At 44.1% G+C, this 23,710-nt stretch overlaps 4 protein-coding genes across 6 annotated transcripts; 2 read left to right on the top strand and 2 right to left on the bottom strand.

Moving 5' to 3' along the window:
- The first annotated feature begins 1,705 nt into the window (after window positions 1-1,705).
- LOC4331608 (probable aquaporin TIP1-1) lies at window positions 1,706-3,563 on the top strand. The gene is made up of 2 exons (NM_001402043.1): window positions 1,706-1,927; window positions 2,682-3,563. The coding sequence occupies exons 1-2, from the start codon at window positions 1,795-1,797 to the stop codon at window positions 3,299-3,301; spliced, it is 753 nt and encodes a 250-aa protein (NP_001388972.1). The 5' UTR covers window positions 1,706-1,794; the 3' UTR covers window positions 3,302-3,563.
- A 3,679-nt stretch (window positions 3,564-7,242) lies between these two features.
- LOC4331607 (ras-related protein RABC2a) lies at window positions 7,243-12,545 on the bottom strand. Its single transcript, XM_015777788.3, has 6 exons — window positions 12,202-12,545; window positions 11,181-11,249; window positions 10,765-10,830; window positions 10,040-10,161; window positions 9,511-9,639; window positions 7,243-7,678 (listed from the first exon to the last, which is right to left on the bottom strand). The coding sequence occupies exons 1-6, from the start codon at window positions 12,338-12,340 to the stop codon at window positions 7,571-7,573; spliced, it is 633 nt and encodes a 210-aa protein (XP_015633274.1). The 5' UTR covers window positions 12,341-12,545; the 3' UTR covers window positions 7,243-7,570.
- A 1,221-nt stretch (window positions 12,546-13,766) lies between these two features.
- Window positions 13,767-17,774, bottom strand: LOC4331606 (E3 ubiquitin-protein ligase RZFP34). 3 transcript variants are annotated; one of them, XM_015773225.2, is made up of 13 exons: window positions 17,463-17,774; window positions 17,085-17,182; window positions 16,881-16,968; window positions 16,727-16,786; window positions 15,456-15,488; window positions 15,250-15,327; window positions 15,082-15,125; window positions 14,957-14,997; window positions 14,791-14,873; window positions 14,613-14,704; window positions 14,460-14,529; window positions 14,311-14,352; window positions 13,767-14,221 (listed from the first exon to the last, which is right to left on the bottom strand). In XM_015773225.2, the coding sequence occupies exons 1-13, from the start codon at window positions 17,757-17,759 to the stop codon at window positions 14,084-14,086; spliced, it is 1,164 nt and encodes a 387-aa protein (XP_015628711.1). In that variant the 5' UTR covers window positions 17,760-17,774; the 3' UTR covers window positions 13,767-14,083. The 3 variants fall into 3 exon arrangements, with proteins under 3 accessions (XP_015628711.1, XP_066164381.1, XP_066164382.1); XM_066308284.1 differs by having other exon boundaries at window positions 13,767-14,352; XM_066308285.1 differs by lacking the exon at window positions 17,463-17,774 and adding an exon at window positions 17,263-17,391 and having other exon boundaries at window positions 13,767-14,352.
- A 2,238-nt stretch (window positions 17,775-20,012) lies between these two features.
- LOC4331605 (uncharacterized) lies at window positions 20,013-22,684 on the top strand. Its single transcript, XM_015772493.3, has 5 exons — window positions 20,013-20,279; window positions 21,719-21,810; window positions 21,881-21,959; window positions 22,052-22,149; window positions 22,243-22,684. The coding sequence occupies exons 1-5, from the start codon at window positions 20,102-20,104 to the stop codon at window positions 22,426-22,428; spliced, it is 633 nt and encodes a 210-aa protein (XP_015627979.1). The 5' UTR covers window positions 20,013-20,101; the 3' UTR covers window positions 22,429-22,684.
- The last annotated feature ends 1,026 nt before the right edge of the window (window positions 22,685-23,710 follow it).

Raw genomic sequence — 23,710 nt, 5'->3', positions numbered from 1 at the left:
CTGCCGGGACAAAAGAACCCATCAGCCAATCCCGAGGGATTTGTGGTGAGACGTCACGTCGCCCAGCCTCCGAATCCACACGGGCCACGAGGCCTGCCTCCCCCGCACACGTGGCTCGCTGACAGCTCCTCGGCCGGCGTGGCTGAGCTGGCAAGCCGCCCGCCCCCCGGTTGCTGTCGCCTCCCCCCTCACAATCCGAGCTTGATTACCAAGTGACGCTCGTGTGATCGTGTTGTTTAACGGCTTACTCCCTCCAGTTTTATTTTAATTGACGTTTTAGATAATAACACGGTCTATAAAATATGTCTTTGATCTTATTTTTCTATTATAATATATATAACTAGCATGGTGGCCCACGCAGATTGTGCGGCTAGCATCATTATATTTTCTCTCATATAATAGCATATATGTTTTCTCATTATATTATTAAAATATATTACAATGACAACATAATTTTAAATTTTGCAATAACTTTTCAAAACTACTAATGTGTAATAACTACTCTAGTCTACTCTTCTAATATTTCTTATTTTTTAATTCTGAATTTCAGCTATTTCTAAATTGTATTTTTATATAGACTCTGCTTTTTCTTTTTCTCCGATTAATGTGAGAATTTCTAGGCCATGAGAGCGAACATAGAGTCTCTTTTTTCTATTCCTTTAATTACATAATAGATAAATAAAAGCATGTTTACTTTTATTACATTGCATTGAAAGACAAATCTATATATGATGTTCTAATTCCTTTAAACTAAATATTTTTAAAGTTATTGATGGTCAAAATTATAAAAGTTTGATCTCAATTAATATGGAACCGGAGGGAGAGTAATACCAAGCGATGATCGTGTTATCGTGTTGTTTAACGGAGCTCTGCGTGAGACTGACGACAAAATTTGTTACAGATATCCATATCTTGATTGTAAAAATTCAGTAGTGTTTGCTTCAACAACACTTTCTTTTTTCAGTTTTCTATTTTTGTTTTTTCTCTCTCCCCTAGCATAAGCCGGTCTAGCTGATTGCGTCGTGTAAATTAAATTCTTTTCTTCTAATATATTGACGTGTAATCTTTTTGCGCGTTCGTGAAAAAAAAAGCTTCAACAACACTGCAACAGACCATACACGTCCTTAGCATGTTGCAAGGAAAACAAGCACAGATGATGCCGAGGACTGGACAACAAATCGTCGACTTTGATCACTGGTGCTAGCTTAATTTCGAGCTTAGCAGCCTGCCTGAATAAACATTCGGTAGTGCTACTCACGGTTCATCCCCAGTGTTTTATTACGTAGCTCCATTAGCTGTGACACAGAACAGGTCAAGTTTTAATTTTTTTTTTCCATATTTTCATCTGAGAGCTTGTATTCAATTCTATCATATCCTTATCCATCATGTCGTTCATTAATCCCCAAAACCAGCACCTACCAGCTTGCTATACGCACAAGTACCCGGCTAATTTTCCAAAATCACAAACCACACCCTACTGATCTCTAGAAACTTCACCGATAACCGTAATATGGCAAATCCGGAGGGGTGAGCACAGCCTCACACGATCACATTCGTGACTCACTCGAAAGAGAAAGCGAGAGAAACAAGAAAAGAAAAAAAAAATATCCCCATGTGTTGCCAACTCGCCACCGGCCACACCCGGTGTCTCTCGTGCATGCGCTGCGCTGGGTGTATATATACCGGCCTCTCTCCCGTCCCGTCTCCGCACCACACAGGCAGCCACACACACACCACTCCATTTCTGAGCTCTTCTAGTTTGAGTGAGAGAGCAGCAGAAGGGAGTAGTGCAAGATGCCGATCCGCAACATCGCCGTGGGGAGCCACCAGGAGGTGTACCACCCGGGTGCACTCAAGGCGGCGTTGGCCGAGTTCATCTCCACCCTCATCTTCGTCTTCGCCGGCCAGGGCTCCGGCATGGCCTTCAGTAAGTCGCCGACCTTAATTTTAACCACCTTGTGTGTTGTCACTGCCACTGCAAATCCACTCCATATACTATGATGATACTACAAAGTCCAGGACTTAATTGTGGACTAGTTTAGCAACGCATGAATTAATCCCTCAAAATAACACAAGACATGTGGGGGAGAAAAAAGTTTGGGAAGATATACAAAACTTTTTTCTCTCCGTCCTTGCAGGAGTGAGAGAAACTAGACGCCGTGCTATGATAATTAAGTTGAAAGAAAATTTTCTTTTGAGAAAAAGTCAAAAGTTCGTGAAATAAAAAGTGGTATGGCTTTTAGGTTGCATGATTGGGCCCAAATGACCGGTTTGCCCTTACTGATTACGTGGACGAAGGGATCTCAGTAGTTCTGTTTCAGTCAATGATGTGGCAGTCACAGACCATGTGCTTGTGCCAAGAACTAGAAGCAAAAAAAAAACTTTTCAGACAAAATAATATGGTTAATTAGAATTAGGAGCATAAATTGTTTCCAAACTCCATAGCTTAGCAATTGCTCAAACATATTATTTTACAACGAAATACTGAAGGTTAAAATAATATATATTTTTTTCAGAGTAGCAAAATCCACTAGCTTAGTTAAGCAAAAGAGTAATACAATCAGTAACATGACCAAAAGAAGAACACAAACGAGAAATCATAAGCAAATCCACAAAATTAAATTACCATTTCGATCTCTGAATTCTTCTTACGTGTACCTAACTGTCATGCGCGTACGCAGGCAAGCTGACCGGCGGCGGAGCGACGACCCCCGCCGGGCTGATCGCGGCGGCGGTGGCCCACGCCTTCGCCCTGTTCGTGGCGGTGTCCGTCGGCGCCAACATCTCCGGCGGCCACGTGAACCCGGCCGTGACCTTCGGCGCCTTCGTCGGCGGCAACATCACCCTGTTCCGCGGCCTCCTCTACTGGATCGCCCAGCTCCTGGGCTCCACCGTGGCGTGCTTCCTCCTCCGCTTCTCCACCGGCGGGCTCGCCACCGGCACCTTCGGCCTGACCGGCGTCTCCGTGTGGGAGGCCCTGGTGCTGGAGATCGTCATGACCTTCGGCCTCGTCTACACCGTGTACGCCACCGCCGTTGACCCCAAGAAGGGCAGCCTCGGCACCATCGCCCCCATCGCCATCGGCTTCATCGTCGGCGCGAACATCCTCGTCGGCGGCGCGTTCGACGGCGCCTCCATGAACCCGGCCGTCTCCTTCGGCCCGGCCCTCGTCAGCTGGTCCTGGGAGTCCCAGTGGGTGTACTGGGTTGGCCCACTCATCGGCGGTGGCCTCGCCGGCGTCATCTACGAGGTCCTCTTCATCTCCCACACCCACGAGCAGCTCCCCACCACCGACTACTAAGCTCATCGCCGCCGCCGCCGCTTGTCCATGATCGCCTCGTCTCCGACTCCGATCCAACCGTTTAGTTTCTCGCATCAGTGCATCATCAAACCTGTTTCATTTGCTTGGATCAGTTGTACGTTGAACGTACTGTAAGTGTGGACCTTTGGGAACCCGTTGCTTTGCTTCTGTAAAACTGTGCATGCATTTGCCTGAGTTCCTTCGTTTTTTCCTAGTCAAATTCGATCGCTATTCGCAACCAGTACCGCACTACGTACGACTCGTTTGCTTGTTTGAAAAGTTTTAAAATCTTCTCGAATCCAATCCGTGCGGTTAATTTCAAGACCCGAGGGCCCGTAGCTTGCAGAGTTGCATCATCCCAATAATGCGGCCGCGCGTAACGACGAATGGTATGGTACGCGCGCCACGTCGGAGTGGGGGAGCAGTGGAGATAAGGCCGCGCTGTGGCTGTCGGGGCCTGGACGGCGGCTCGCGCGATCGATCGATCGATTGGGACGGAGTCGAGACGCGCGCGCGCGCACCATGTGCATGCGCGGCGCGCGGCTCCGTTCCAAGGCGTCTCTCTCTCTCGCGCGCGCGATCCAACGGTGAGATGAGATGAGATGCGGTCGACGGCGCGTGTAAATGGGGTCGTGGTCCACGGTTCTCGCGTGGGTTGGGTGGGGTTGGTTTGGCATACTGTTTCTGATCCGATCTCATCGATGCAAAGTTGGCACAGATACTTGCCATGTCGATGCGTAATTTCGCAGCTACTCGTACGGTGTCATTCTACTTGTGGTCAGTCCTAGTTATTACAGTTGGTAATTGGTGAACCAACAACTCTCTACTGTTGAGAGCAAATCACTCCAAGTCCAAGACCATGAGAAACTATTCAATAGTGTACGTAGCTATCACTCCCATCCCATCATGTTGAGTTTTTAGTTTTTGTCCACCGTGGAATGTACTGTACCTACTACTACCAACAAAGGCGCAGGGGCTGATGAAAGTCCGGGCGACTATGGGTTTGTTTGGTTTAATACCCTACCAAAATATTGGTAGTGCCAAAATCTAGGTAAGTTTTGGCACTACTAATTTTTTTTTTTATAGGGTAGAGTTATATTTGGTTGGAGACCAATTTAGAATAAGCTTTGAGTAGAGTATAGAAAATATCAAACTAGAATAAGCTTTGGCTTCAAACCAAAACCACCATATACACTATTTAAACTACCAAAATATTGGTAGGGCACCGTTTTGACACTGATCCAAAACGGCCCTATGCGTGTCGCTGGCAATGCGTCCAGAGGCCCCGTGCCTCTCCCTGCCAGCCTGACGCCCTGACGTCCGGCCCACCACTAACTCTTGAGACAGACGACGCCTACACATCACCGTCTCCTTCTCTTGTCTTCCTCTATCTTCTCCTCTCCTTTTTTTTCTTTCTTTTTTATAAGTAGCATCTTCGTTTCTGTTGATGATGCAATCAAGCTAGTATGGTGATGTTGACTGTCCAGTTATTAACGTGATTGCCGCATGAATCCGTTTTACTGCAAGTGTTATTTTTCACATTCACTTGGCTCTGTTCTGCTGTAATTCAGTCAATGCTCTGAACTAACAGTGCAAAGTTGCAAACTGCTACTACTTCGTTCGAATCTTCAGAAGAACGATGCTCTGATACCATTCATCTCTGGATATTTTTAAGCCATTAAAGTGTACATGGACCACATCAATCATATGGTCTGTAGCTTAGCATTATCTTGTTTTCAAGCCGTCGTCCTCGCCTAGCTTGTCTCTTGAGTCTTGATTAGGACCCCAGTAATGTGTTTGGTGTGAGCTAATATAGCTAAGAATCAACAACATAAATTATCCTTACCCCGAGACAAAGGAATGATTAGTCTACACAAAGTTGGCGCAACGAAACCAAGAGCATGTGTTTATGGCAAGAACAAGAATTGCTTGGACGATCCGCCGCTTTGGCCTCCGGAACCTACTGGATCGCCTCTTTTTCAGCTTTTCGTTGACGATACGTGCAACCAGCAGTGCCAAGCCCCGTTGTCTCCACGTTAATTCGTGGTTGATGCTTCGCGATAGATAGGTGACACGGACCTCACATGTTGTCTGCATTAGCTCGTACTTCCCTCTCTCCAAAAAAAAAAAAAAAACTCAACCACTTCTCTTAAGACAACAATCTGGTCATCATATCTTCTTCTAGATTAATTTTTTTTATTTTGGACGGATGAAGTAAGCATATGTGCTAGAACCGTAGAATTCAGACATGTTTAATCGCAGCGGTAATTCCAAATAGGAATTTTATTGGCATGCCTTGTCTCTTCTCAGTGGAGAGAAGGATGTCGCTAGCTAATGAACTTATTGCCAGATAACTACACGCAACTAGTGAAGGTACTCGCAGCCATTAATTCCCTCATGAAAGACTGAAAGTTACTATCGATAATACAATTAATGGGTTTTTTGTCATGTTTCTGAAATATCTAGAAATGGAGCCGTACGCCCCATCCCTCTCGACCTGATTGCACGATGATCTTGTCGGCTCGCCTGATGCTCACTCGCATCAAATGCCTGTGAAATACTCCATAGATTAGTAGAGTAGTAGCAAGCCAGACAAACTTTCTACTGCTTGTTATGGCACACTGTTCATCGGATACCGTCTTCGTCACATGACATGTACCCCCAAACTCGGCTATGCACCGCTGGATGGATGGATGGGTGGAGGTGGAGCCCGTGCGAGCGGCCGTGCCATGCACCTGACGAAATTATGAGAAAAACCAGCGTGGTCGTGGCCCATGGCGCTCGTGTTTGGCTCAATCCATTCGCGGAGAAGGGGAGAGGTGATCAGTGTGCGAGGCTGCGCGCCGAGAAAGCAAGAATGTCGCCATAATGTTTGCTGCCTACTCCGGACACCCGGGGGTTGGTGTCCTGCACTGGCTTTGGTTCTCCCGGTGAAATCTGAACCTGACGTAGGAGTAGAACGTAACGGAGGATGTGGTGCCGTGGTGGTGGTTTATACTGTCATCCACCATGTCACTGTTCGTTTTGCCGGTACATACACGTGATGGCCTTTCTCCTGCGCTTGACCGCTTGTGGCTTGCCATGAGGGTAGCACCTAGATTGGATCTTTCTTGTCCCTTCGGTTTGGTTGCTCTGCCTAGCTAGCTGCGTCGTCATCTTGCGGTCTTGCGTGAATGGCTAGCCCAAAAATAGCAGAATTGTGGCGCCACTACAAGGCCACCGTGTTAGCGACTGAGGACAACGTTTTGCTTGTCATTTGCCAACACTGAACTCTCTCCTGAATGTTTTTGCCTATGCAAGTATGCATGGTTGCCTATGTTTGGACTAAACTGTAATGACACATGCCTCCTTGTGACGCTGGTAAATACTAAGAGTACAGTTTTGTTCCCCTTCCTGTGAAATGATTGTACTGTCTTTTTCTTCCGCTGAAAGCTGCTTAGTTGCACAAATGAAAGGTACGTACAACCGTGCCCTTTTTTATGGTATCCCTATGAGAAGATCTGATCCGCTCACGGATATATGCGGGATCATCTTTTCCATGGCTGCATGCATCACACATTCACATGCATTCATCTGGGAGCCCATGCTCATCATGACTGTCTCCTCAGTGTTCGCAGGAAGCAGTCACCGCGCGCACAATAGAGTGAGAGCAAAAGAGTTTAAGCAAATTATCAGGCGCATGCACATGCAAACCCCTTGTGAGCATCTGGTTCAGCTTTCTTGCTACAGAAACATAATCTGGCAAAATATTAGTATGTGTCAATGACACAGGCATTGTAGGTCCAAGCTGAAAACTACTGTGAGATCTGGAATAATTCAACTGATTCAGTTTAACAGAGTGTCACAGAGCTTCGTTGATAATAATTGTTACCTGCATGATAAGTTAATGACACTTCCACCATATGCTCCTGATATACGCCTTTTCTTTTGTACACAGATCATTCAGAATTATGCACCAGATATATACTTCCACCATATGCAAGACAAATTGTCAGGATCCCATTACATGTACATTTCCAGAAAACAAGACTAGTCGACATGATCCTGGCACATTCAGCACACCAAACTGCTACCTGAAGGAAGTTAGAAGGGAGAACTTTTTCTTTTGTACAAATCAATTCCCAGTGTTCGCACCAAAAACTTCGTGTGGTTATTTCCTTCTTAACTCGCATCAGCTACACCAACAAGCATTTAGGTACAAATCATTTACATCAGTACACAAGAACATGCTAGGTCTAAGCATCATGAGCTCGCATACAGCAACCGGAACTACTGACAGCATCCTCCATTTTTTGCTTTGTTCTCGTGCTTCTGTTTCAGAGAGTTCCTCTTGACAACTGAAGAACCTTCCTCCAAGAGACTTGGTACCTCAAGAATCTGAAATAGGACACACCACAAGATATTTACAACATTGTCGTAATAAGGACAATACAATATTGTATTACAATTAAGTAAACAATACACAATTTTATCAAGATAACATTGTCACATCAAAAGGTACTAAGATGACCTTTAATCTTGTTTAAAACTACTTAGAATATATAAATAACTTTTTAGTGAAAAGCAGAATCTTCAGCAGGAGCTGAAAATAGTTGTACATCAACACTCTTCCTCCTACGCTTGGTGAAAGATGCAAAAATATTCATGAATAATTCAAACTTTGGCTTATTTTAAACAAATCTGTTTTTAGAAAAGGAATGCTAGTTGTACGCTTCAAGGATATATATAGTTCATGCACTCATGTGCCAGAGCTACATTAAAAATGTGGCACATTAAACATTGCACATGCACCACCATGTGCAAACATCACATTAAAAAGAAATAAATTACAGAACACAAGAGTCACTAAACTGGCGCAAGCATGCTCTTTGTTGGTACCACAGGTAACATGCTTCCAATAAGACAGGAACATATTCCATATGCTCAGGTGATGAGTATGATTCAATAAGCAGAAGAAATCATACTCCATGATTAATTCTTTCATAAATGAACCTTCCGAGAAATGAAGGAAAAAAATGAATATGTCCATACAACCTAATAATGGAACATTTAAACACACAAGACTCCTAGGCATAAGCCATCAAAAGAGTGACAACAGGATAAGAAAGAGAACAATAGGTTCTCAAGGAGAAATAAAAGCAAAGAAAACTGCAGGAGACCAGGAACTAAGGCAAGAAGCATTGCCACAAAAAATGGCATAACAAGATACTGACACACTTGCTGCACAACACTCAATGGTGTGGAGATGGACATATGGTACTGTGATGAAAACAAAAAAAAAAAAGACTTCCTAAGACATGAATAAGTGCAGCACTAATCTAAAGCTCAAAGAAAAGGCAACCTAACAGCACAGCCCTCTAAAAATATGTGCCAAATGATCTGATGATTTCAGGTGGGTTGTTGACAGCCCCCGCTTGAAGGCTTGTTGAACTTGTTCTATGCCAGGATGAGAAAGAAAATATAATCACTTAAAAAAACATTAATCCTCCAGAAACTGCTTCCCACTGCTAGGCTGCACAAAAGACACCGCACAAATGGATAGCTAATGACTTCAATACGCAGTGATTGCTGCACTAACCAACAGAACAAATGGCACAAGACATCATATGCAGGACTCACAGCATTTAGAAAAATATGATCATGTGACCAAAGAAACCTATGAAGCTATATCACCACAGCAAGAGTCTTATATTAAGAAGAAAAAAATGCATGACAGGTTGCACAGAGAAAAATAATGTTATGTGCCAGAAGACTGCAAGGCCTGAACTCTGAAGCGCACTGTCATAACAAAAATACGCTACAAACTAAAGATATGTTCAGCTTTAACTTCAATAATGCTACTGCATGGAGTTGGTTTCATAAGTTCACAGGTCAACCTGTATGTATCCATTAGTTCAAATAATCAAAGCAGAGGTTAAGACTACAGTGCTTAGAGCAGGTACAATAGCAGGCTATTAGCCAGCTACAAACATATTTTAATGAGATAAACGATGAGAGAGAAGAGCAGCGGGCTACAGATCTGTAGACTGTAGCCAGCTACAGCATGGACTCCAAGACGCAATGTGCGTATGACGGGTGGGACCATATATTAATAGTATAGTAAGCAACTATTGTATGAATTGGCTATTAGATTGACTATAGATGAATTGGAGCTAATAGTGGGCTATACTATTAAACTTGCTCTTAGTATATTATTTCTGCAAGTATACCTTTAACGCAAGCTCTTCAAAGCATTTCTCCACATTTTCTCTTGTTTTGGCACTGCTCTCAAGAAAAAGACATCCAGATTCCTGGGCAAAGGCAAGACCTTCTTCCCTTGTCACCATCCTTTCCTCATTCTACAATGTAGAATTATCAAATATCAGAACCATGCACTGCCATTTCATCTTAGGTGCTAACTCCTATAAGAAAAATGGCCTCGATCATTAACCTCTTCCTTTGTTTGGTAACAATCTAATGCCATGTGTATTGAAAATTTATTTTCTTCCCGCATGCCAACTATAATAGCTGTACTCTGAAATTGTCAACCTCACTTATGTAATTACACCAAATGCTATCTATGATAAGGTGCTGAAGTGATACTATAAACTGTACAGTGTTACAGAAAGTGCTATAACATGTTATCGATGAACCAATAAATACTTATATTTTAGAAATGGGGAAGCATCAACAGCAGCTGAAATGGAACAAGGTTCCCACCAAATAATAATTTGATTTAAATAGGCAAACAATGATTACCTTGTCCACCTTGTTCCCGACAAGCATTTTGATGCACTCTTTATTTGTCGAATGCAATTCTATTTCCTTGGCCCATACATCAGCCAAATTTGTGAAACTTTCTCTCTTTGTGACATCATACACTAACAGAAGAAGACAGCAGAAAGTTAAACTTCCATGAATTAACCAGGAACACTTTTTTCCAGAATAAAAGAGCAAGTAAACATATTATTCTTCCTACAAATTAGGTTGCAACAGAAGTTTTTCAATTTCCCAGATGCAACATAAAAAAAAGAGGGTTGTTTGAGACTTGTTCATACATGGTCATAGTAAATTTTCACCTCAGTGGAAAAGAAAACCCATGATATCAGCACACAAATACTGAGTAAAACAATGAAGCGCCATGGTGATGGAAAGGAAGCAACTGTCTAATAGCAAATACAACTAATTTGTGGCAGGATATTCTAGTCACTAGATCGTTCAGGAATCACACTATTAAACTATATTAAAAAGATCCTGTATCAGAAAAATAATGATGGCAAACTGACAATGCAACACCACGTTGGAGCATGCACACAATATCAGAGATAAAAGTGACCTAAAATGTGATACATGGATGCAATACGAGCAACTTTCAGAGTTGATATGCCCTAAGTGACAGTGAGATTGGTATAAAAATGTACTGTAGGCATGATAAATGCTTAGAAATATTGATGGTCCTGAACATAAGTTGGGAATAGAATTACCTAGAATGATGCCATGGGCACCTCTGTAGTAAGAACTTGTGATTCCCCTAAACCTTTCCTGGCCAGCTGCAAGCAATAAAAAGAAGTCCATGAACAATTGAAATCTTTTGAAATCATTAAATAACATAAGCTACAGAAGAACAGGATTGAGCCAACAAATATCATGCAGCAAGAACAGTTGAACTTTACAGGAGAAAAACCAAAGCCTTTTCTTTGTACTAGGAGTATTACTTATTTCTACGTATGCAATGGAAAGTGGAAACAGCTTTTTTCATAGGCCCCTTTCTGGGTACAATGAAGCTGCCTTTGGGGTAAAAGGCAAAGGCAGCTGCTTTCCAACATTAAAAAATATTGACAAATCAACAGGAGAACACCATTTTCACAAATAAACATGTACGGAGTAAAAAACAACTTACCAGTGTCCCATATTGTTAGCTTCAGTTTCTTCCCATTGACAGTGAGAAATTTGATTTTAAAGTCAACCCCTGATAAATCAATGTGGAAACAAGGTAAATTCGTAGAAGTAAATAGAATGAAGTTATAGGTAGTTCAACAAAGAGGGCACACTTATACAGTACATGAACATGAGCTGGATTCCTGCCACTGAAGTGATAAACCTTTACCTTATTATTCCAGAATGAGCACATATAGAAGGTTTTGCCCCATTAACAATTTAGATCTGAATAATTTTCAAGCATGACTCTTGAACAAATTCACTACTGACAATTCATGCATAGTAGTTAGTACGATTACAATTCATAAAAATCTTGAGGAGAGTTCAGGATCAAGCTTTCCGCACAGTTAGTTTTGTAGTAGTGTTAAAATTAAGAGGTAGTGCTATCCATTCAGTTGCCGTAAACCGCTGATCACTTCTTTTTTACTGATTCTCTAATTCCGCTGATAACTTCTTTTTTACTGATTCTCTAACTTCACACAAAGGAGCAGACATGCATGATATGTGCTACTGCTTAGTTGACGGTTTCACACCTAGACGACGTAACAAATCCAAACGTGTCCCTTGGAATTAGGCTTGTCGCAAGCAAGGTCACTCTCAATTAGATCATCAATACATAGACAGATCGCAAAACAATCAGTAAGCAGTAGTAGTAGTGTACTACGGGCTACAAGGTGCGTGAAACAACAGTACCACAGAGATGTCCACAGCTTGGTTACTCCAGTGTTTGGTGATCCCTCTACACCGAACCGAGAATTGTACCATCGTCATCGCATCTTTCAACAAAGGTAGGAGTACGCACATATTTTACGTCTCTATTAACAGGAAACTAATACAGTATATAATAGAGACAAAAATTAATTGCCGGCGTCGGCTTGTTCCCTGATCGGGACAAGGCAAGGAAGCGGACATATTGAGCACAGGAGGAGGAGGCAGGAATCAACGAGATCCAGAGAGGACGGGGGGAAGGCATCCGTACGCACCTATGGTGGGAGCGATTTCGTCGTCGATGTGGGAGGCGGAGACGAAGCTGACGAGCAGACTGCTCTTGCCGACGGCCGAGTCCCCGATGAGCAGGATCTTGAAGGAGCAGTCGTAGCTGCTCGCCGGTGAAGAGGCCATGGCAAGGGAAGGAAGGGCGCGTTGCTCGCCCCGCTCGCTCGCTCAGGCGTGGATCGAATCGCGGCGGGCAAAGCAAAGCATCCGGACGCGAATGCCGGCGGGTTGGTGCGCGTCTGCGTGGTGTGGAGGAGAGAGAGAGAGGTGGGAGGAGTGGGAATAAAGCAGGCAGCGAGGCTCTTCGATGCGAGGAGGAAAGGCGGAAGTCAGAAAGCGAAACGGAACGACGATAGATGATGCGTCGGGTGGTCTACTTTCATCAGTTACGGTTTGACGACTCGACTCGACGCGACGCGACGCGACGGCCACGGGGGCTGCGTGTGGGTCCGAGGCCCGGATGCGCCCGCGCGGACGCCGCTTTGGCCAGGTGTCTCCGCGCCGCACCGCGCTGTCTCGCTTCCCGCGCGGCACGCGTCGTCGTGGCGTTGGGGCGCACGCCACCGCGCGCGAGGGGAGTAGTGGTGTGGATTGTGGAATCGGCGCGAGGCCACGGCCCACGGGTGCGTGCGTGCGCGGTGCAGCCGCGGCCGTCAGCGAGCAGCGAGAGTGCGAGACGCCGAGACGGAAGCGCAGCATACGCGGCTGCGTGGTGGGGGCACTGGGATGTTCGGAGAAATCGAGCGTTGCGAGCCGCGCACGTGTAACGTTTTTCCAGGCGCGGTGCGGGGGATCGGCGCGCGTGGGAGGGGGGAGACGTCAGACATGTGCCGTGCGGCGCGCTCCCGCTCGCTCAGCCACTTCTCGCGGGGGCCGCGTCGTGTTGTGTTGGACGTGGTGGCGACCGGGGGCGGTGTCGCGTTCGCGCAGGCGAGCGAGGACGGAGGCGTGTGCTCGAGAACTGGAGCGCTTGGATGTAACGCTTTTTTAGCCGTTTGCTATCACGTCGCGATGCTCGCCTCAGGAACTGATTTGGGCACGATCGATTGGTCCTAGTCTGGCTCCAAGAGTGTGGCTAGAATTATATCTTTCAGTTGCATGTCAACCTCATTGGCAAAACAAGATCGAGCCACTCCCTTCTGCCTTCGTGCTGTATGTTTTCCTAAAATTCAAGGGTATAATTAGGATGCATCCTAAGTGATGACCGATGATGAATATAGTCAAGTTTATGATGACTTGTAAAAAAAAATTAAAATGTTCATAAAAAAACTTAACAAACATGCCACGATTGCCTTCGATTGGTTATTTGCAACAAACAACGTCGACGTCTTCTTTAGGGTCACAGGGTGGTGAACTGGTGATGATGGTGATCAGTGTCACAGGAAGGATGCTTTGTAAAGTGGACAACGCACACGAGGCTTGATGATCATACCGCTACTTCTTTATTTCAATCTCGTAAGCACCGGCATGCCAATGAACGACGAGCACATTTCGTTAGTTCCTTTTTCTTTGCGAGAAATACCTCACCGGCGAAAGCACAACGCGATAAAAATCACGGTAATGATAAAAATCATCTCGATGCAGAGTCCTGACTGGCGCTTGCGGCCAAGGCCCAGCAGGCAAGCAAAGTCGAAATCCGCCTAAAGCACAACGCTGGGCCAGATTAGCACCAGACCGGCCTACTAGGGGGAACAAACCATGGACGAGCCCAAATTTCAGAACAAACGGTTGTTTGCGTTTTGATGGGCTTTGAGACTAATCACAGGCTGCAAATCTTTTTATTGGGCATTTCAGACTGCAGAGAGCAGTGCAAATCTCTCGCTGTTCTTCGGAGTTCAGACTAGCTCTCATCTCACTGTTCTTCAGAATTCAGACTCTGGAGCACGCGGCAGCAGGGGCGGCTCTTGTCTGCCGGGTGTTGTAAGAGCTGCATCCGGGGCACTTGTGTCCCAATATGTGGAATTGCACGTTCGATGTCGTCCCACAGTCGTTGCATAGGATCCATATCTGACAGAGCCAAAAAAACCACAAAAACTTTTGTTCAGCGTATAGTTACCTGGTTGGACTGAAGAACACAAGTAACTGAATTTACATACCATTTTCTTCTGATAGATCACTGGCATCGGCGATGCTGCAACCTGAGTGAAGAGTTATTTGGATGGTGTTCTATGCATGTATGTATGTATGTATATGTACATGGTCAGTGTCAATGGATAAGCTGTGCAATGGGAGAAGGAAAATGCACCTCTTGATCAAGCTTTTGCCATGCATGGGACATGTCACAAGCAGACCTCAGGCAGACCGGGCAAGAGAATCTGGCGAAATGTCACAGATTGACACCATAGTCAGCAATCAGTTGGGAGAGGCCATGGTGTAAGTCTTATCTGTGATTACTTACTGTTGATGGGATCTCATCTCGTATAGGCATTCCAGATGGATCGTGTGTCCGCAGTGCAGTGCACTGATGTCTTTTGTTGAGTCAAATAGATACTAGCACAGAAACAAATAAGGGAATTTATTTTAGTAGAATACAGAAAATTTCAGAGTCCATGGTTTCTCTGACAACAAATATTTACCTCGAAGCATACAGGGCAGTTATGGTGCATTGCTCTTTCCACACAATGATGGGAATCCTTCAGCACATAGCTGTAGCAGCATCCTGATAACCACAATATTTGTCAATGCAAATATTTACTAATACCAAAATCTGAAATTGATGAAATCACTCGACCCTAAACATACCGCATTTGTCACAGTGAAAGAAGTTCTCTGCACCACCAGTTCTGTAAAATGTGATGGTGAGATTTATCAAAAAGGGCTCATATTTCATTACTCCGTCACAGGAATGCATATTTAGCACAACTTGCCTGCATATGCCACATCCATCGCAGTGAAATTGGTTCTTTGATACCTGGAACAAGAGCGAGAGCCACGCAAGTCAGAGAAAAGAACAGAAATACCACCCAAAAAATATAATCAAAATGCTATTTAGTTTCATTAACAGCACAAGGTTCAAATGTTCTTTATGTGCTTACATCGTCATCATAAAAGTTGCATTTTGCGCAGAAATATTTACCCAAGCATGCCCCACAATTGGAGCAATCCTGTTGTACCTACAAATCAAAAGGCGGACGAATTTTATGTGATGGGAACAGCCAAATCTGATGACACCTGATAAACACTATTCTTACTAGTTTTTTTTTTAGATAATGACTATTCTTACTAGTTATTGGCAACTTACATCCTGTTCTTTGTTGCAGAGAGAGCAGATAACCTGTGATGAGGAAGGTAGAACAGTCTCAATAAGATCACTATATGGTTTGGTGGTATCTCAAAAAAAAGGTCATTATATTGGTGGAGGAGGCTCATTATGATTAAACAACCAAAAGTGGCGAAAGGGGAGATAGTGACTTGTATCCATATCCACAAAAGAACAGACTTTGCCCGTTTCAACCATACAAGCAGTCGCAGATTCTGAAATTTGATAACGGCTATTGGTTTTACTCCAGCTGTCTTCTCTACTTAATCTGTGCAGTTATTTGTGACCTGGTGACTTTTTTTACGCTGAGTTTAAAACTAGATTCTATGGGCACGTAGTGAAATATTTTTTTTTTTTAGATAATGATCTAGTATGAACATTTTCAGATAATGATCTAGATCGGACATGCAACCAATTCAATCTTTAGGATATGAACTTGCACTGTTAGTTATAGTTCATTCAGTCTTTGAGTAACTTCTGAAACACCAGTTATAGTCAGCCATCAATAATAGGAGTGTGTAGTTGATGGTACAATCTATTCTTTTGCAACTATGCTGTGCTTCAAATCATCCTGAGTTCTTGACTAACGGTGAACCATGCCTACAATAGTTTCTCCCACTTGACTATTCTCTTACATGGTCTTAGGATAGGTCTCATCCCATGCTAGGTTGCTATATTCTGGGACGGAGAGAGTACTTAATATGGAGGACGCACCTATACTGCTGCACGGACACATTAAGTAGCCAAAAAAATCAACAGAATCTGGCTAAGTATCTACTCTCTCCTTGTCCTAAAATATAAACAATTTTAGAAAATTGCAAAGTCAAACATTTCTAATTTTGACTATTAATGACAAAAAAAATCAATCATGTAAAATTGATGCTAATAGTTTATCATTAATCAAACTATCATAATATACAACTATTTTTATTTAAAATATTTTATCTTTATACATATTGTTGATCATAATAATATCTCGAAAAATGTGTCGAAATCTAAAAAAATGCTTATATTTTGAGACGGAGGGAGTATACAGTAGTAGTGGATAAGCGTACAGTAGAAAAGGAAAAGAAATTCAGGATGGAACTGAAGCAGCAGTAATCAATCATTTCCAAGAATATTGGGCAGCGCAAATTACTAATATCATGTCCGACACGACAGTTAGCATCAAATGCAGCAAAATATCCGATAAAGTAACAGCGATAGTGATACGCTGGAAAGGGCAGCCAAAATAACTGGACAGGGACACCGACCAGCTTGATTTCATGGCGAGGGATCTCGTGCCGGTCGCTGATGCTGACCTCCAACGAGTCCTGTAACAAAGTAAGCAGAACAATAAGGTTTTTTTCTCCTAGCCAGAGACAATTCAAAGCATGTAATACTGAGACAAGGAAAAAACGGTGATACCTTCGCTTCGTTGTGGCAGTGCCTGCAATCGAAGATCTCGCCGCAGCAGGGCGCCCTTATCTTGCATTTCCTCCTGTAATGCACGCATCTTGCATATGGAAGAGGAAAAAAAGGAGGAGAAACAAACGAGTGATCAGTAACGACTTGCTAGTAAAAAAGATCCACTGCATCCACAGGAACGGAGACATGATGAATGGTGCTTACCCGTACTGCTCGACTGCCAAGTCCATCTCCATTTCTCGCAGCTTTCCTCGAACTGATGATCCACTAACTGAATTCTCAGGTATTGTAGCTCTTAGCACCTGAAGAGAGACCAAAAATGAAGAAGCAAATCAACTCAAAACTTCTTGCTCTGCTCTGCATCTCTTCTCAGGTTTTTCACCTCCTCTGAATCAGCTCGGCCATCTCGCCGCCGGCCACCACAGACCAGACCGACGACGAGACACCAAACAAAACGCAAGGTAGAACAAGAAACCAAGACGCGAAGCAGCTGCCTCTCACCGTACTTAACGCCAAACCCGAGAGAGAGAAAAAAAAACAGAGCCGCACGGACGAGCCACACGGCACCGTCCCACGTAGTACCTGCGTGCGCCGACCACCGGCCAACCCGATGATTTCGCGGCCACGGCAGGAGACAGCCGCAGCAGCAGCAGCCGCACTCGGCCGGCACCGAGTCGTCCTCCACGCTTGCCAAGGGTCTCCTCTCTCCTCGCGGAGGGAGACCGACTGCCCGAGCGAGCGAGCACGAGCACGGCCTGCGCCTGCTGCACGCACGGCTCGGCGCACGGCTGCACCCACGGTTATATATTTGGGTAGGCGCGGCGCGGCGCGGTTTAAAGAAGAGGAGAAAAACGAGGGGGAGAGGGGGTCGCGTAGCATTCGGTGGCGCTTGGTCTTTATGTGACGCAGTAAATAAAGTAGTCGGGCGGGCCGCGCGTCACCCACCCGCGTGCGGCTGCCCATCCCATCCTCCCCCAAACCTTTGACATGTTCGGGCCGTCATCTCGTCTGCCGACTTTGGCCGTCCTGTGGTCGATGATGCTTGATGTTGCGCTCGCCTCCTCCTTGCAGCGCGAAAACTGAATGAAGTGAGTGTCGTGCTGTAATTTTATCAGTGTAATCATGGTTGAAAGTATTGTTGTCCGAAGTTGTTGGCAGATACGGAGTACCCCTACTTGGGGTTGGTCATAAATCTGCTCGTCGATGCCTTTCAAAATGCGGAAAAGTAAAGCTGGTCATTAATCGCTGGATCGTTACTGTATGTCAAGTTCCTGTGCCTGCTTGAATGCATTGTTTGCTGACGACCGGATTATCCTTATGCAACGCGTTGTTCCGACCTGAATGATCTCGTACACCTTGGTACATGATGTCGGCCATGAGGCCATCCTCTGTTCCCGTCGAGCTCTCTGGCATTACACCGTACACGAGATACCTTCTCGGGTTTTCTTGGCCAAAACAGAACCTGGTATTTCTACTGCATGGTTTCCTGTCGAGAGAAGCAACTGTTGCTTCTCTGAACCGGAAGTGCGCGTCTTTCGTAAAAGCAGCTCCAACCTTGCTCCCCAAAAAAAAAAACACTAGTGAAAGCAGCTTCAACTTAACATGTCCCAAAGCCATTTGACCTGCAAACTAAACTAATCAAGAATCAGCAGAATGTACCGTCTGGCAGAATCTTCAGCCTGAGAATTGAGGCATGCTATCCGAGTATCTGAGCAACTAGAATGATCGTACCATTTGTTAATGCAGTTCTATACAGATTGGGCAGCCTGAAAGCAATCCTCTGCCTGCCTCGAATTTCACCTTCTCATCGCGTTTGATCGTCTACCTGACGCATCTCAGTATGACCGACCGGATCAAATAAAATGAGAAGAAGAGATGAAGAGGCGTGTATTCAGGTTCGAGTTGGTGCCGATGCTTGGTAAACAAGTGCTGCGAGTTGCAGGGTAGGGTGTCTTGCAGTTGCAGGTAACCATCAGCTAGCTAGCTCGATGGTGCAGTTCATGGGATGTGGAGCAATTTTCTTGTGTTCTTTGCGATGTATTGGAAGTGCGTCATGTGCCATGGTTTTCTTTAATCTTGTAAGGCCGACCTGCAATTTGCAACTAAAAAGACCATGGAATGGATGTGTCGTTTTCCATTGAACTGTATATAGTAATGTTGTTACTCTCACCACCACACGGTCTGCACTGGTTTTTTTTTAATCCTTGTTGTGTTGTCTCACTGTTTCTGTATCATGATATTATCAAACGAAGCAGTGGCTCATTTTTAATCTTTGCTTTAATCTTGACGAAGCAAGATATAGTGACACGATCGTAAAATTGTTATTTTTTAGCATTTATATTTTTATATTTTCTATACCAAGTTCCTCCTTTGGTTTTGAGGCACTCCCTTCGTACCATAAAAAAACAACCTAGTATAAGATGTGACATATTCTAGTCCTACAAATCTGTACGTAGATTCGTTTTTTACGGCACAGAGGGAGTACTTTTTTTAATATGTCATATGATTTTATGTAAAATTTATATGGCTATTATATTTACGAGGGAGGGGAGGCCGGGAGGGTTTGGAGATTGGGGGTAGGGGATGGATGTTTTGCAGAAAAACCCTATACTTTTCATGTTTAGAGCGCTACCCCTAGAATCGGAATTTTCTCTTCTTCACATTGTATTTCATTAGAAGACAAGGGGGTTTCCGGATAAAATATGATGGGCTGTCAGTCGATTCAAGGATCTGTGTAATATTTTGTACAAAAACGATGAGCTTTTTGCAAAAATAGTCAACCACGCTTATCCTTCCCCGAGGAGCTGAAAAAAAATTCCAAAAAAGGAGAAAATTTGTACGGTTAGGGGAGTTATTGACTTTAGATGTTGCATTCAAACATATCTTATAAAAATTTCTCCATATTTTTCTACAGTTTTGATAACCGTTTTCTTTATTTTTAAGGTTTGTGTTTATTGTGTTCAAATAAAAAGCAACTAAAAAAGTTGTGTTTAAATGATTACTATTGTGAAAAATGTTGCTAATAATTGAGCCTAGCTGTCACCGAGAAAAACCATACGATCTGAACGTCCATTTTCCATCCAACGTTTCGAGATACTACAAGTAGTTCAGCCGCCAGCTAGGTTTTCCCCCACTTGCTCAACCCCGCCGTCACTATCTTCATCCGCCGTCCCGACGCCGCGAGCCCAAACCCCTAACCCCGGAGAGCCTCCTCGCCGCAGATGGCAGTCCCCGGCCGCCGCGACGACCTCGTCGGCGACGACCTCGTCGACGACGACGGGATCGGCGAGGAGTACATGGCCCCCTCCGACGACGAGGAGGCGCAACTGCCTGACGAACTCTTCCGCCTCGCCGACGCCGCCCAGTCCGGCAACGTCGCTGCCCTCCGCGCCGCGCTCGGTACCGAGGCTTAAATCCTGTGCACTCTCTCCCAATCCTCGAGTTTTTCTAGGGTTATTATGTAGGATCGTTCGATTGGATTGGGGGTACGCATGTTGGGTAGGTTGGTGTTGGTCCTTACCTATGCAGCGCAATTCTAGATTTGCCCTTCCGTGTTTGTGGATCAGCTCCTGTAGTAGTTCAACCTGAACTGTGGTAGTCTGAAGTTTGTACTGGATGTTTCTGGCCTATGGGTTTGAGTCGTTTCTGCAGAGGCCCTATGTGATGCAAAAACAGTATCGGCTTGAAAAATTGATTGCCACTATTACATAGAAGCAGCTTGAATTTTAGTACAACTCTGTGTGCAGGCACTTGGTATTTTAATACGAGTCTGCATATGGACTAGACTAGATGGAGACATGCTTTTGAAATATAAAAAACAAGGCTAATTATATCTTTTTTTAGTTGAAATCTATAGTACCCCTTTGTTGGAAAACGTGGTAAACTGGTGATTGAATCTAAAAGTAGCACCTGACCATGCACTTTTTGTGATATTTGTAACTGTTGTGTGTCTAGTTATCTGCATTTGATGTAAAGTTAGCTTGGCGTGTTGTGCCGAGGAAGTGATGGGATAACGTTAGTCACATAAATCTTTTCTTATTATAGTAAAAAAACAGGTTTGAAAATAGCAGAACATAATCCCTTTTGAAAATCCACAACAATGCCAATTTCTTCTTTGCCCAACCCATGAAATTTTGTCCTGGGCAATTCATGTAATTTGAAGGGACAACACTAGTTTGTGAATCTGTTATCTTGTTCCTTTTTTACCTGCATGCTATGTTCCTATTAACCTTCATTGGATGGTTTTAAATCTTTGTTTCACTTTCAACACCAATTTGTGGTTACCTTGATTTTTTCTGATGATGTATTCTCTATTCTTCAGTTGTATATTCGGAACAGTGAACTTCCGTGCATACATAGGCTGTCCTGGTTGATTCATCTGTTTGTGTTTGAAACTTATCAAGTTGAAGAGTAGTAGTTTTCCCCCATTAATTTTCACAGAAGCTGCACTGAAACGAAGCACTTTGCTATTGATTGGGTAGAATTGAGTTCAAAAACTGTTGCCAATGCTTTGTATTTTCCATTCTTTTCTAGTGAGGGCTTTAATAAGTCATGTCCTTATGGCATTCTTAACACATTGCTGCAATCCTGTAATGATTACATATGTGTGATGCTTTCACCATGCTAACCATCTCAGTGTGTTGTGGCAAATCTATTTCGTTTTTCTAAATTTCATAGCAAAAATGATTCCATTCTTAAGGTACCTCACTTTTTTTTTTCTGTTGGCTCATTGGACAATTACTTGCAAGTGGAAGCTGCTATCAGCAAAAGCATTTGTACACAGATGATTGTTGTAGATGCAGATCTTTCGTTAAAATCCTATTGATATGTGTATGCAGATAATTATTCTGGCAACATTGATGATCCAATAGAAGATGGTGATACTCTGCTTCACATAGCATGCTTATATGGCCATCTACCTTGTGTTCAGGTTAATGTTGTTATCTTGAATTATTTTTGCTCTGCTATTAGTTGTATCCTAACTGTGGTTATCTTATCAGCTACTGTTGGAACGTCAAGCTAGCTTGGAATGCAAAGATGAAGAAGGAGCAATTCCTCTTCATGATGCTTGTGCTGGAGGTATGGATGTTTATTATGCATTGCGCTCTGGCTATTTTTATCCCTTTTGTTGGCAGTTTGTATGTGTAATCTAATAAACACTTTTCATGTAGGCTTTAGTGATATAGTCCAGTACATTTTGAATTTTGCTGCGAACATTGATGGCTGCGTAACAAGAATGCTCAACACTGTTGATTCTGAAGGCGACACTGTAAAGTTTCTTGAGCTTTAAGTATTACATGAACCATTTTTTCAGCTAAATGCTATCAGCATGATGTATAATTTCTGCAATTACTCCGTGCAGCCACTCCATCATGCTGCCAGAGGGGAACATCTGGGTATTGTGGATCTCTTGCTTAAAGCTGGGGCATGTGCCAAGAAGGAGAATACTTATGGCCAGGTCCCTGCTGAGATGGCTGATGAAGGCACTGAAGTCCGGAAACTGTTAATTCAAGAGCAAGTTGAGGCCAGCACACATACTAGCAATTAATTGACGTATGGCAATCCTTAGTTGAAATTGGTAAAATGAGTTACTGTCAGGCTGAATATCTGTAGTCATTGGAACTGTGTAGTGGTATGCGGGAAACATCGGCAAACCATCCATCACCACCCTTTTGTTTTGTATTGGCTTGTTGCCATCTGCCTCTATCTTTCTATTTCGTATGTTTGGGCTTGCTTGATGTCTAGCAAGATTTGTGAAGAATCATTTCATCAATAGTTGATAGATCCATGACGACCTGGGAGCATTGATTGGTATGTGTATCCTGCCATGTCAGGAAGGTAGTCACTGTACCATCCTCAAATCCTCATCCATGCCGTATCTGTCGATATTTTCTTCTTTTTTTTTCCTGCGATAGAACTTGTACATTGGAAAAATGTCATAGTTCGTTAATTATCAGGGTTGATGATACACGATGCTACAGTATCTGTGCTGTATGAAGCATGCCATGAACCTTATCCATCTGGGTATTTAGATGTGCAATGTGTCATATTATGGATATTTTGAAATTCAATCCCGATCAATTCAGTCAGAAAATCGTATTTGAGTGGCTTGGGTAGTCTATGGCGGTGCAGCCCGCTAAACGAGTCCGAGTCGGACTGGCCCGTTCGACCGATATAAGCGGACGGCCCATCTGGCCATCTCTTGTGAGATCAATTGCCGATCCGCCACTCTCCCAACCACGACGATGGCGGCGGTGCAGCGCCTTCCCCTTCCTCCCGCCGCCCCTCCTCAGCCGTGCCGCGGACGATGGAAGACGAACGAGACGAACGGGTCGTTTCCATGGACGGAACGTACGACGCCGACGAGAAGCCCGTGCTTCTTTTCTCTCGCGGCGACGGCGTTGTCCGTGTCCACGATCTCCCGTCGCTGAAGAAGAGAGGGGATATTCTCTGCTACGACGAGGTCAAGACGATATCCATCAGGTCGCGCGGCGTCGTCTTCACCGGAGATGCGTCCGGCGAGGTCAGAGTGGCGAAGTGGACATGACCGGGTGATCAGCTGAGGCACAAGCTTGAATTAGTTTAGCTCTGACCTGCAAGTTTTGCTTTGTGGTCTCGTGATCCAATATTCGGATGTGTCATGTGCTGTAACGTGGTAAACAGAGGAACCGATACGCGGCTTGTGAATTGTGATACTACTACCTCCGTTTTGTAACGGTGTGAGGCTCCAATCTTCTCAAAATTTCAGTTTGAACAAACAAAGGTATCCCCAACGAAGTATTTGGTTCAACAGAAAGTCGTTGAAAAAAAATCGAAGTAAACCGGATGAA

The sequence above is a fragment of the Oryza sativa genome, chromosome 3 (assembly GCF_034140825.1).
Source record: "Oryza sativa Japonica Group chromosome 3, ASM3414082v1".
Lineage (NCBI taxonomy): Eukaryota > Viridiplantae > Streptophyta > Magnoliopsida > Poales > Poaceae > Oryza > Oryza sativa.
The sequence above is the reverse complement of the archived record's forward strand: the minus strand, read 5'-3'. Positions and strand labels throughout refer to the sequence as shown.